Below are 13,467 nucleotides of genomic sequence, written 5' to 3'. Positions count from 1 at the left end.
TGACGATTTGATTTGTGTGTTTTTGATTAAACACACAAATCAGTTAAACTGGAAAATGGGCGGGGCCCTATGATCACTACTGCTTAGACTCTGACTCCAATTGACATCATTGGCGCAAGATGTCAGCAGCCATTTTTTTTTTAGATATTTTGAGACACGTCATCCATCTATTTGCAGTCTATGGTGGCATTATTGCTTAAAGTGTATTTTATAATGAGTTACATAAATGATTCGGAAATTATTTGTGAAAATTTGGATTTGAAACTGCAGCATGATGAGTATGCAGAGGGAACACTGAATTACTGTATTTTTACAAAACAAAGGTCCATGGGTGAATTTATTATGAAAAGGCTTTGCTTGGCAACAGCATTTATTGTGTTTAGTCACAGTTCCTGACTTTCATTGTGCTTGAAGTCTTGGAATCTAGAATTTTTCCTCTTAGATTGTGGCTGCCATTATGGCCATCACGTGCATTGTCATGATGGCATATGGTTTCCATGGGGATTCCTTTAGGGGTGTGGCTTTCGCAGTTGGCTCTGGATTGTGCTAAGCTATGCTAAAAGTGGTACCGCCAGACCCGGAGATCAGCTGAATGGATTCCAAAATGTGTCCCTTTAAAGCCATTTCCTTCAGATGGAAACAATACCTTCAGATTACAATACAAACATGAGAGAGGTTGCAGTCGAGCAAGAAAGGGCCGATGTAAACATATCCCAGATCACCTTTAGCATGTAAACATGATAGCCTCGCTCAGACCATCATCATCATCATCATCATCATCATCATCCTCATCATAAAGATAAAGAAGAGTTCACACTTTAGGCTTTGCATTCACCTTTGACTTGTCCACCAACTCACAGCATGGGATATAGTATGTACTGAAAAAACACTATACTCTACATGAAATGAAGCGTTTCAATGACATGACTATTTCTAGCTTCAGTGTAAAAATCTGAAATGTTAGACTTATTGAACAAAACCACCTGATGCCCATTTTAAGACAAACAATACACACTATGGATAATTAAGGAAACACAACTAAAGAATATAAAAAAATAAATGCAACAGATCATGTGGCTCCTTTAAAGGTGCAGTGTGTTACTTTAGCGGCATCTAGTGGTGAGGTTGCGAATTGCAACCAATGGATTAGTCCACAGCTCACCCCTCGCTTTTGAAACACATAAAGAAGCTACGGTAGCCGCCACCGGACAAACATGTCATCGTCAGAGACAACGTAGTAAAAAAATTGTCCTTTAAGGGCTTCTGTAGAAAAATGGCAGCACAAAATGGCGACTTCCATGTAAGACGACCCTTGGTATGTAAAGGTCTTATTCTAAGGTAATAAACACATAACGGTTCATTATGAAAGTTCTTTATACACCCCTGATAATATAGTTTTGTATATTATTTTGCATTTCTGTCAAAAGATCCTTCTAAAAATTACACACTGCACCTTTAAATAAAAACACATGAAGTGCTATAAGTAAGGAATAATTGACAACGGGCCATTGAATTATAAGAAAATAATGCACACCAAGGTGGTAATGCGGCACGACGCAAAGCGGAGTGCCGTTACACCGCAGGTGTGCATTATTTTCGAATAATTCAAAGGACCGGATTCAATTATTCCTCTTATACCACGGTTACCACAAACATTGCTCTGGTGCCTATTTTTAAGACATTTAACAAGTTAGGTGTGCGGTTTACAGAAAAATAATCAACACCCATAGAACATTTCTCAGCCAATCAGAATGCAGCATTCAACAGACCCGTGGTATAATCGAAAATAATCCACAACGAAGGTGGTACTGCCGCACGATGCGAAGCAGATTTAATGCTTTATTTTCTAATTAGAATAAAGCATTCAACAGCCCTGTGGTACACATACTGCAGCTTGCAGAACCTGAGGTTGGTCTCTTTCTACAGTCTACCAAATAAAATATATTCTTGTGTCATGTGATTCAGTCTCATGTAATTATCATGTTAAAATAAACATGGAGTGGTCTTGAGTACAGCTGTCTCCTCTTCACAACAAAAATGAATTTTAACACCGATTTAAATTAATCAGAAAACAAACGAATAGCCCTGAATAATGAAGCTATTAAAAAACAACAATTTGAACTACTGCATGAAAACGATTTATTTTTACTGGAATTACTTTTACTGTGTATAGCTTCATTTGTTTATTTTTCCAAATGCCATTTCAGCATATATAGCTATATTCAAGGCAAGAACCAGTTAATCGATACACAAATTAATCTATACATTTTGAGGAAGAGCAATTTAAATTTTTTTGACTTTGGACTGTGGGAGAAAACCGAAGAACCTGGAGTAAACCCACGCTTACTGAGAGACCCAGCCGAGGGTCGAAACCGGGTACGTTCTTGCTGTGAGGCAATCGTGCTAAACACAGAGCAGCGCACTGTATAGAATATGTATTATTAAATGTATTGGGGCGGTTTCCCGGACAGGGATTAGACTAGTCCTAGACTTAAACACTTGTAAGAGCTCTCCAAACTGAAAACAACTTGCACTGACATTTCTTAAAATACATCAGTGCCCTTTGTTTTACCTCGAAATGCAGACAGGTAATGTTTTTAGTAAGGCATGTTTGTTAAAACTAGTTATATTTCCTAATTAAACTAAGGCCTAGTCCTGGATTAAGCTAATCCTGGTCCGGGAAACCGCCCCATTATGTATTGAATGAAATCAAAATCAAAATCAAATAAACATCATGAGTCGCAAGAACAAGCAAATTATTTTGTTTAAAAATCAAATAATTTATTTATAATTTTTAAACCAGGTCTGTTGTCCACTTGAAAACAAAGAAACTTCGCTAGACATTTTGAAAGTGGGAGAAGAAGGGGTGGAGAAAAATGTCATCAACATGCAAACAGTTTCTCCTCTCCCCAACAGAATGGATCCAAGTTGAGGTGCAGGTCACGCTTGTCCAGATCATCAGTTGAAAGTACAAGAGCAACACCAACTACAACGTAAATTTCACCTTTTGAGATGGTGAGAGAGTTAGCCACAAGTGCAGATTCAAAATGAGTCCCCTTATAGAATGATTCCCCGATGCAGTCTGAAGTCTGTCAAATTAGCGTCCACGTCATCTTGCCCAGCTAGAACCTGCCAGCTGATCATTACGGTAATAATGTTTATGGACCTTTGTGGTTTATTACTGTAAGCAGCCCATCAAAGTCAAAAAATGGCAGTGCAAAAACCATGATCAGAGTCATGCCAACTACAATTTTAAAAAAGAAGCAATCAACCCATATGGGTAGCAAAGGATGGCAAATGACTGGTAGCCAAAAAAGCACTACAGTCTGTCTAGGTTGGCATCTGGTGACAAATTTGTAATCGAATTTACTAAACATTAAACTTACATCTGCCATCTAATATTTGAGATGGTAGCAAATCAAGCTTGCCTTTCAATTTACAGAAGTCCATAAATGAAATACAAACAAGGATTTAAATGGCTCTAAATTATACTGTGGTTTATAACAACCACTGGGTCCTTAAAAGACGGACAGAAAGAAACCAAACTGAACAGAAACCAAACATCTGAGCCAAACTGGCATGTTCAGGGTTTTCTGTGGGGATGCGAAAGATGTACTACAATTGGGCTAAAAAAACTAAATCGAAACAAAACGGAAAACAATCAAAGATGCATAAATTTCTCTCAATCATCCATCAGCAAAACCGGTGAATGCAATTTATATAGCAACATGTTCATTTTTATCAACAATTGAGCACAGCAGCTCTGTGGGGGAAAACTTCAATGATAATTCGAAAACGACACAAAGCAAATGTCCATATGTACATTAAGCAAATCAAAAACCTGTTTCCCACTCAAACCAGAAAAAAAAAAACAAATGCAATGGTTTCCAAGAACTCATGAGCCAGCAGCAAAGCAACAAGGGGTCCATGGGCAATGAATGGAAACACAAACTAATAATTTTCTTTGACATAGACACATACTTTACAATGCGGGTGAGTGATGGTACAACCTGCCACAGCACACTACTGTTAAATACAATCCAATAAAAACATCTAGAACCACCTTCATTTTCCACCCTTTACAGAGAAATCTTACATTTTTAAATTTAAAATGTTGTGTTGCAAATGATCAACAGTCCTCAATCTTTTCACGTCTCATAAACCAGGCCCAATCGTGTATCTTGTATCCAATAAGCATGTTTACTATTTAGCACTATAGAACTGAGCTGGTAAGATCTATATGCTGCCCCCTACTGTTTAACTAAGGCAGTGGCACAAAAGGGAAATTCACCCGTTTAAATCAGTGCAAAAATGAGAAGTGCATCAGTTTGAGGTTTATTTGTCTTGATTTAAGTCAGCATAATGTGAGTAACTGTACTTGCGACAAATGAGTTTGGGCAAAACAATTAGCAATGCAAATACTAAAAAAACGGTTTATGGTCTCTGGCTGTTGTGATGCATCCAGATTCTTAGCTATGGATTATAAACACTGTTGTAAAAATGACTGAAAATGAATTGGGAATACTTAATTTGAGGCGATTGGCTGATCTGTTAATTCACTTTTGTTCAGCTACTGTTGGTGATGACAAATTTTTCATCTAAGTAGCATAAATTGAATTAAACAATTGCCTCCAAACACACACAAAAATATCCACACAATTCAGCATGGCATACTAATTTGACTGCCTTAAAAGAGCAGAGACAACATCCACACGGTTTCGCCGTTAACGTGTTCGCATATTTGCGTTTGCTAGTTTGACTTGTAGAAGTCACGTCGCTTTGATCAAGCTTCTAAAGTGGACAGAGCTCTGCTCAGTGTTTTCCAAAACATAAAATAAACACGTAAAATAAACCACAGACCCCCATATGCACAAAAAAACAATGCAAAGCAACAGGCTCCAATACAATCACAACCTGCAATGCTCCCGTGCACCCTCATTTAGAAGATAAACAATAGTAAAACAAAACAAAAAAAGAGATTGATTCGAGAGTAGTTCTCGTTGAGTCGGCTTAAACGCATCTCCATCCTGGTTTGTGATTGTTTATAAAAAATTAAACAACAGATGTGTGGTGCATTCTTTGCTTTCGTTTTCGCCGACACCGTCGAACCGTTCTTCCCGGTCTCCAACGCCTGACGCAAATACGCAAGGCTATCGACGCCTGATGGCAGATCCACCACACTTTCCTTTTCACTGTCACTGTAATATTAGTACCCAACTTTCTCTGTATTCATGTTTTTCTTTTTTGCAATAATCTCTCTTTGTTTCGCACAAAACGTTCGTAAAACACTTTATTATGATTTGTAGAATTGTCCCTCAGAGTTTCCCCTCCGTGGCTCAGCAAAGGTTGAGTGTCTTGTCAGGGGAAGCAGATGATCTGAGCCGTAGGTGGGCTAGGGCTGAGGAAGAGGATGCCAGAGGGATGAAGAAAGACTTAAGGAACCCATTAGCTTGATTTAGCGAAGCCAGAGTTTGAGCCGAAGTGCGTCCACTCCGTTTAAATAATATCTAAACAGACGCTTGTCCCTGACAAAGCCCAGATTCTCATAGAGCTTCAGGGCTGATTTGTTGGTGATCTCGGTCTCCAGCACAACCTGAAGATGGATACAAACACACACAAACATTATGTGCAAAGTGCAGATTTTAATCTTAACTGTAAAGACTGTAAAGATAGTGTGAAGGAATACAGATGATGGGCAGTGTTTGGAATGGAATACTACCATATTTTCCTTTTTAGAAATACATTGCAAATTTTTCTATATGTATTACATGAATAACCTATGACGAAAGCTGTGTCCCAATTCAAAGGCTGCGACCTTCTAAGGACGTATTTTAAGGACGTATTTTAAGACCGATTGCGGCAGCGCGACTTGATGCTAGTAAGGCTGTCCCAAATCAAAGGATGCTTAGAATGAAGCCTCAAAATGCGTCCTTATTTCTCCACGCTGTTTGGGATAGAACGAATGTATCCTTAACAGCCCAGGCTATCCCAAGATTCCTTGCGCGCCTGCAACGGCTATTTCTATGGTTGATTTCAATGTTAAGTCAAGTGTCTCGCGGCGCAGATGAGGCTTTTGGCACAGTACACGCAATTCCGCCTTATTCGCACGTCTAGTTCGCGAACTGTGCTTTTTGTGCATTTTGCGTTTGACGCAAATTTGCGGCAGACGCCCGAGTTGAAAAATTTGAACTTTGCAGGATTTTCGCGCCGCATTAACCAATCAGGAGCCCGCTTGCTGCTGTGGCGGCAGCCCCGCCCGGAGTCACTCATTCAGCATGAAGGTTTGATATTGTCCGTGAGCAGTCACCCGGTGCTATACGACACAAGTTCTTGTTTCTATTGAGACAGGAAAAAAAAGACCTCGCTTGGAAGAGTGTCAGTGAGGGCATTGGGCAACCTGGTAAGTTGTAAATACTAAGGGTGTCACGATTTCGATTTTAAATCGTAATCGTTCGAAATTAAGTCACACCCTCAAACTTCGAATTAAAAAATGGGATCGTCGATGCTGCCACACCCCCATGTCACGTCCAGTCGGCTTGCCAAGCGGGGGAAAAACTCAGAGATTTATATTTTAAACACGAGGGATGTATTGCTACAACTCCTTGAAATGCATATCATAAACAGGATTACTACCTAGTGATCCGACTTCGGACAAGATGCAGCGGGTTATATTTTAAACAAAAGGGATGCACGCAATGTGCATGTTAATGTGAAACTATAATAATAATAATAAAAATAAATAATAATGATATAGCATTTTTATCTTTCAAAAAAAGGGAAAAAAAAATGAGAATCGAATAGTGACCTTAGAATCGAAAATGTAATCGAATCGAGGATTTAGAGAATCGTGACACCCCTAGTAAATACACATTTCACTTTTGAGTCACATGGCATTTTTTTTTTAGACCCGCGCTGTTTATTTTCCCCCTATAGTAAGGTGTCCAAATACAAACCGGTAACTCTCCAATAAATGCACAATCAACATCAGCCATCCTGCAAACAGACAACCGCATAGCACTTGCCCCTCCCACAAGAAGCAGATTTTGCCTCTGACGCGCGTCAAATGCTTGCTTTTTCTGCGCGTCTACTTCGCTCTAAACGCGCGTATGCATTCAAACTGTTCAAGCGGCAAACTAGGCTCAGTAGACGCGATTTTGATGCCTGAAACGCAGTTGGTCTTAACACAGCATGAGGCTGCCCCCTTGAAAGACTCACGTTTTAAGGTCGCATGCTTATAAGGTCCCAGCCCTTGAATTGGGACACAGCTAGAATCTGCAGTGTACAAATTAATTACATTCTATCTATTACCGTATTTCAGAATGCAGTAAAAATGATGGGTAGTGACAAAACATAATAACACAGTACAGTTAGCCAGGTATTATCACTAAACCCATAAGGAAAATCAGGACTGAATAATTATGTTACGTTTTAGGGTGTTTTCACATATACACTGTTTAGGTCGGCCCAAATGACGTGTCGCTCCGAGTACGGTGCGTTTGGGTCAGTGTGAACACAACAGCCGCACTCGGGTGCGCACTAAACGGCCGCTCCGAGACCGCTCTAAACAGGTGGTCTCGGAGCGGCTGTTGCCGAACTCTGGGGCGACCCACCTGTGGTGTGAACACTGCCGGACCTCGGACCGAACCAAATACAGGAAGTTCTCCACATGTTTGAGCCACTGGGCTTCCGTTGTGACGTGAGCCGGGTGTTATATTGTGGGTTAACAACAAATAAGCCAATCTGGTCCGTTGCAGAGAGATTCGCTGTCTCCTTTACGTTTGAGCTGATGATTTTATAAATGCATAGCTGTCCTCCACACACAAATAGTGACATTACGGGCTTTTTAGCAAACGGCTCCGTGAGAAAGGCTTTAATAGAACAGCTACGCAATTTCGCGTTAAAGCAAAGAAACTTTGCAAAGACGTGCATCGTTTATCTCCACATCTTGATAGCTGCGCTCTCCCTGTCAGGCTGGTTGTCGTGGAAACGTGGGGGTGGTCATGAGACGGTAAGAGCTGTCAGAGACCAATGACAGCGCTGACCGTTGTCACATGGCGTACGGTGCGGCATTTCGAGTAAAGTAAAAAATATATATATGTGAACACGGACCGCACTAACTGAAAAATGATACAATGTATTTTGGTGCGCTCCGAGGCCGCACCGCGGTGCGCACCAACATATGTGAAAACAACCTTAGATAACGTGGCATGAAAATAGCACTGACATTACATGTTCGCAAAGTATAACTGTATATTTCGCAATAATCAATTTTTGTACGTACGTTAACGAAGACATCAACCAAGAAGTATGCAGTAGGGTAATATCTTTCCATTCCAAACATAAGAGGGTTATGAGGTCTTATGAAGTCATAGCTAGATTACTCTCTCACCTCATCGCAATCCCCTTCCACCATGGCATAGATGGCCTTTTTTACCAAGTTTGTGCCTAACAAAAGCAAAAGTAAAGCTTTTGAACATTTAATTTTTTTAATAAATAATCAATAAATCATGGTATATAATGCAATTTAATACAGTGGTTGGAATAGAAAACAGATGCGGAATGATTTCTAACAAAGTAAAAAGCAAACCTTCTAGTTACATATGACAGTAAATGACAGCACTGTACATGAACTGACAGTAAAGCTTATACCCATTTTCCCAAAAACATACATCATATAAAGTGACAAAATGTTAAATGTGCTCTAATTTGTATGCTGCTTTGAATAAAAAAGTAAAAACCATTAAAAAAATTAACATATGTAAATTTGAAATAATGAGATGATGCCTGTTACTATTTGGAGACATTGGCTACTGTGTTTTAGCGGTCACCTACGTACCAATGCCTTTCCTGCGAAATTTGGAGTCCACGGCGAGCATGGCAATGTATCCACGACGAAACATCTTCTTATGCATGTCTAGCTTACATACAATGGCACCAACACAGTCTTTTTCAACCATGGCCTGTGACACACCAGAAGGAAAGAGTCAACATGACAGTGCAATAAGCTTATTTTACTTGCTGAAAAGCATTAGGTGACACATCCTCCATCATAGTCTTGATTTAAAATAATCACACCAGCCAGACTTATAAAGACACTTATGTATCACAGTCTTTATATGGTAAATTAAGTGGAACTATGGTATGAGACCAAGTAAGAATAACCATGGCTGCCACAGATAGCATAGATGGCTTCACGTTGCAATGGTTAGTTCAATGGCACTATGACAATCTATCATAACTGATTATTGTATCAGATGGTTTAATATGGTATTTACATATCCCACAAGAATACCATCATAGTCATACTACCATGTTTAATGTCCAAACAAATTGTATTCCAAGGTACCATTTCCATCTCCCTAATAGTTTATTTGGGTGAATTTATAATTGTTACTTGAATACATGAAATACCATGGCACCATTCAGTATTAGTTAAGAAATTGTCACATTAACATGGGCAAATCTTTTTAAATTAGACATGACTGACCAGGCAAAAATTTTGGCAATATGATATTTAAGTTAACATGGTGGCATTTGGGGCAACAAATGTACAATAGTAGTATCACCATGTTTCATTAAATATAGTAATGTTGTCATACATAAGTTTCTGCACATTTACTACGAACACGTTGTGATTGGTTAAAATTAGCTTACTAAACGTAATAACCGTTATATTATTTCACATGTATTCAATAAAACCACGACGTTTCGTCAGACTATGGTAACTACCACACACACATTAACGCAACATGGTAATAACATAGTTCTCGTATTTTTGAATACTGTGGTATAACAATAAAGCACCATGCTATTAGCATCTGATGCCGTTAATGTATCGTGGTACGTTTTGCGAGAGGACTACGCATACTGCACGTGCCTTGATAACACAGACAGATGGCTGATCTCTTCAGCACGACGAGAAATAACAGAATGACATGATACATACCAGAAAGCAGAGCTGAGGCCAGTTGTGAATAAAGTACCTATAGGTGTATATGGAGTAGGGCTCAGACAAGTCTTTAGTAATAAGGCGGATAATATCAGGCATCTGTAGCTCAGACTCGTATCTCACGTATCTGATGGACTCGTCGTGTTCTTCCAGCGCGAGTCTCGACATCTCCGCGACCGGAGAGCTGTCAGTGGCCGCCGCATGCTCTACTCCAGCGCCGTGCGGGCCCGGGCCTGGCTCGACCCCGTCCATCGCCACTTGACCCTGATCTTTAGAGCCAGTCCTGCTACTTACACCACTCTCCGGTTGACAAGAACCGCACTCCGTTATAGCCATACCATCAGTGCAATTTATCCCGTTGTTCGGCGGCGGCTGGTTCTGTGATTTATCGATACAACGTTTACTTCTCGAACAATTGTTTTTCTCCGTATAATCGCCTTGTGTTTCACCGGTGCCGCCCAAATGATGATCAGAAGCGCCGGTTTGATTGTCGGTCGCCCGGTGTTGGACGTGGTTCTGGAGGTGAGTGTGGTTGCACTGGACTCCGTTCAGCTGGGCTGAGTGAAACTGGGCGCCTGATGCGTTGGGATGCATGTTGTTCTGGTTGGATTTAACGATCGTCTTGTGGTCGTTGGCGTGCTGGTATGGTCCTGGGCCGGGGGTGATGATGTCCAGTCCCCCATCGTTCCCCAGTAAGGTGCAGCCGTCCACGGGCAGTGATGTGATCTCGCTCGGGGATGAAGGCAGTGCGTTAGGCCCAGGCGGCACTTCAGCCATTCCACTGCATACAGTTAATATGATGAGAGAAACGGGGTCGGAATCGGCCTCTCACAGCTAACGACGGCAAAGACAGTCGTCCGTCCGGCTGCTGGTATCCGATAACTGTAGAAATAAAAGAAAGTTCGTGGACTATCTCGTGTCTGTTCCTGCCATTACTCAGTACACTCCACACTGGCCTATTATCTGCCGTAAAGCTGAGCGGGTGATTTACGACACTGTGTTAAAGCGCGTTACAGTAAGGATGATGGGAAATGTAGTTTTATTATTGTGTTTCCAGAATATTAGTCTAATTGTCTGACTCACTTTTGATTTTAAAAAATATATTTTATTTAAATGAATGTTTGCTGTAATATCTATACACATTTACATTAAAATATTTTTAATTTCAGTCTGGTCTAACTAAATCCATTTTTAAAGAAAAGCCACTAGATGGACCTATTCATCCAATTATTTGCTTTGTGTGCCCAATTGGACTCCACGTCTTCAAGATTAATACTTTATACTGTATTCATTATATTTATAAAGTTTTGTAAATAAATTATCAACAGACTAGGCAACATTATTAAACATTTGTGATGATAGTCAAACAGGGCTGTTCAAAAGTTACATGTGCTAGGTGTTTAATTTTTTATCCTCATTTTTTAATTTTTTTATACACAATTTGTACAGGGTTCCTGCTATTTCATCACAATTCGGAACCTATAGAATTTTCAAATAGAATTTTAAGGCAAAACAAAAAATCTAATAGTTCTCAATATCTTGACAATTACACAGCAAAAAGTCCAGTGTTAAATGAACTCTCACAGAGGCGTCAAGCGCAAATGATTTCAATGTACAACAAACACACGGATTGAAGGCAAGAGTTACTTCCTGGGATTGGTGATGTAGACAAGACCGACATTATCATAATTCCTCCTGCTTTGGACTCACAGCCTGTAAGTTAACTCCTGTTAGCAACCGAATCTTTCAAACATGGTAAGGAGCATCATGTCAGAGGTATTCACGCCAATCACAACATACAGATTAGCTGGCCAATCAGGGACACAGAGCTTTTCAAATCCATGCTTCAGGAAGAGAGTGATATCTGTAGCTACAAAAATGTACGGTATGTGAAAAATGTGTTTTTTAAACATAAACCACGCAAACACATTGTGTTATACGAAATACGCAAAATAACGTTGTTTTAGCAATGAAATAGGTGCTCTTTAAAACTAGATCAGAGTTTCTTTGACTTAAAAAAGTTTTAAATGGGTCATATGATATTATGATGGTTTTTAAGATGTGAAATACGTTTTTGGTGTCCCCAGAGTGTATATGTGATGTTTTATTTCAAAATATCCCACAGATAATTTATTATAACATGTTAAAATTTCCACTTTATATGTGCATGCAAAAATTATAATGCAAATGAGTTAATGAAATGCAAACACTGATCGCAATGATGGTGACTTAAATTAAACAGCCTTAAAACAAACTCTACAAGTAAGATGTAAAATGCAATTTTAGGTTTCAAACAGAGATGGTGAAAAAAAGAATAAAGTTACAGATTGCATTATATGAGCTTTTTTTTTTACGGTTTTACTCACCATCCGATCTGTAGGACACGTGGAAACAGAAGACTGAAATGTGTAGGCAAAGTGTAATTACATCTCTAAGGAGTTGGGTTAAAACCGGCATGATTAACTCCAACTCTAAACAACAATTTACTCTAATTTACTCTTTAGGTGTTGAATTCAACTCTCTAATTTTTGCTGTGTATGTGAACCAATAAAATGCATTATGTAGAACATAAACATGAATTTAAAGAAACAAAAAATGCGTTTCCAGTTGAGCTACAGAAACATTTAACTGTCCAGCAAGAAAATATTTATTAAAGATGCACCGGTATGAACATTTTCCAATGATGGCAATTATTTTTACTGATGTGATATCGGTCGATACCGGTGCTGATACCTACAGGTTTGTGCTTATATTAATTTACATTAACCAAATACTGAAGATTAAATTTTCTGAATGTTATTCATTCATATAATGACCATTAAAGAGGTAATTTCACAATACTTTTTTAGATGTCAAAAACATATTTTGTGTCCCAGAGCACGTCTGTGAAGTTCTAGCTCAAAATACCATATAGATAATTTATTATAACATGTTAAAATTGCCACTTTGTAAGTGTGAGCAAAAATGTGCCATTTTGGGTGTGTCTTTTAAAATGCAAATGAGCTGATCTTTGCATTAAATGGCAATGTCGTGGTTGGATAGTGCAGATTAAGGGGCAGTACTATCCCCTTCTGACATCAAGAGGGGAGCCAAATTTCATGTTTGCAGAAAATGGTTTACCAAAACCAAGTTACTGGGTTGTTCTTTTTCACATTTTCTAGATTGATTCAAGCATTGGGGACCCAATTATAGCACTTAAAACATAGAAAAAGTCATATTTTCATGATATGTCTCATTTAATATTAAACATCAAATGTTTCTTTACATTTTCTATACAGAACTCAATTCATTGCATTTCCCTTCTCTTTTGATTGATAGAATATATTGGCCATGACTATTGGCTGTTTTGAAATTATTGGCCGGTAGCTGGCAGTGTAAAATATTGCTCTTTATGATCGATACCGATTATTGGCCAGTGCATTACATTTTTTGAGAAATAATCTGAATCCAGAGGCATTTACATTACATTTACGTTTTTATCCAAAGCACCTTGCAGTGCTTTCAAGTTAATTTGCATT

General features: G+C 39.1%; 1 protein-coding gene across 1 annotated transcript; it reads right to left on the bottom strand.

Moving 5' to 3' along the window:
• Positions 1–2,756: 2,756 nt before the first annotated feature.
• On the bottom strand, positions 2,757–10,937 carry LOC129417748 (uncharacterized). Its single transcript, XM_073864926.1, has 4 exons — positions 9,947–10,937; positions 8,837–8,960; positions 8,390–8,445; positions 2,757–5,593 (listed from the first exon to the last, which is right to left on the bottom strand). The coding sequence occupies exons 1-4, from the start codon at positions 10,724–10,726 to the stop codon at positions 5,456–5,458; spliced, it is 1,098 nt and encodes a 365-aa protein (XP_073721027.1). The 5' UTR covers positions 10,727–10,937; the 3' UTR covers positions 2,757–5,455.
• Between the last annotated feature and the right edge of the window lie 2,530 nt (positions 10,938–13,467).

This window comes from Misgurnus anguillicaudatus, unplaced genomic scaffold (genome assembly GCF_027580225.2).
Source record: "Misgurnus anguillicaudatus unplaced genomic scaffold, ASM2758022v2 HiC_scaffold_28, whole genome shotgun sequence".
Taxonomy (NCBI): Eukaryota; Metazoa; Chordata; class Actinopteri; order Cypriniformes; family Cobitidae; genus Misgurnus; species Misgurnus anguillicaudatus.
Note: the sequence above shows the minus strand (reverse complement) of the source record. Positions and strands in the feature narration are given on the sequence as shown.

Excerpts from the sequence above, each read along its gene's own strand:
- LOC129417748 (XM_073864926.1), bottom strand. The coding sequence starts at position 10,726 with ATGGCTGAAGTGCCGCCTGGGCCTAACGCACTGCCTTCATCCCCGAGC. Across the intron at positions 8,446-8,836 it reads ATTTCGCAGGAAAGGCATTG|GCACAAACTTGGTAAAAAAG; the intron begins GTACGTAGGTGA and ends TGCTTTTGTTAG. Across the intron at positions 5,594-8,389 it reads TGGAAGGGGATTGCGATGAG|GTTGTGCTGGAGACCGAGAT; the intron begins GTGAGAGAGTAA and ends ATCCATCTTCAG.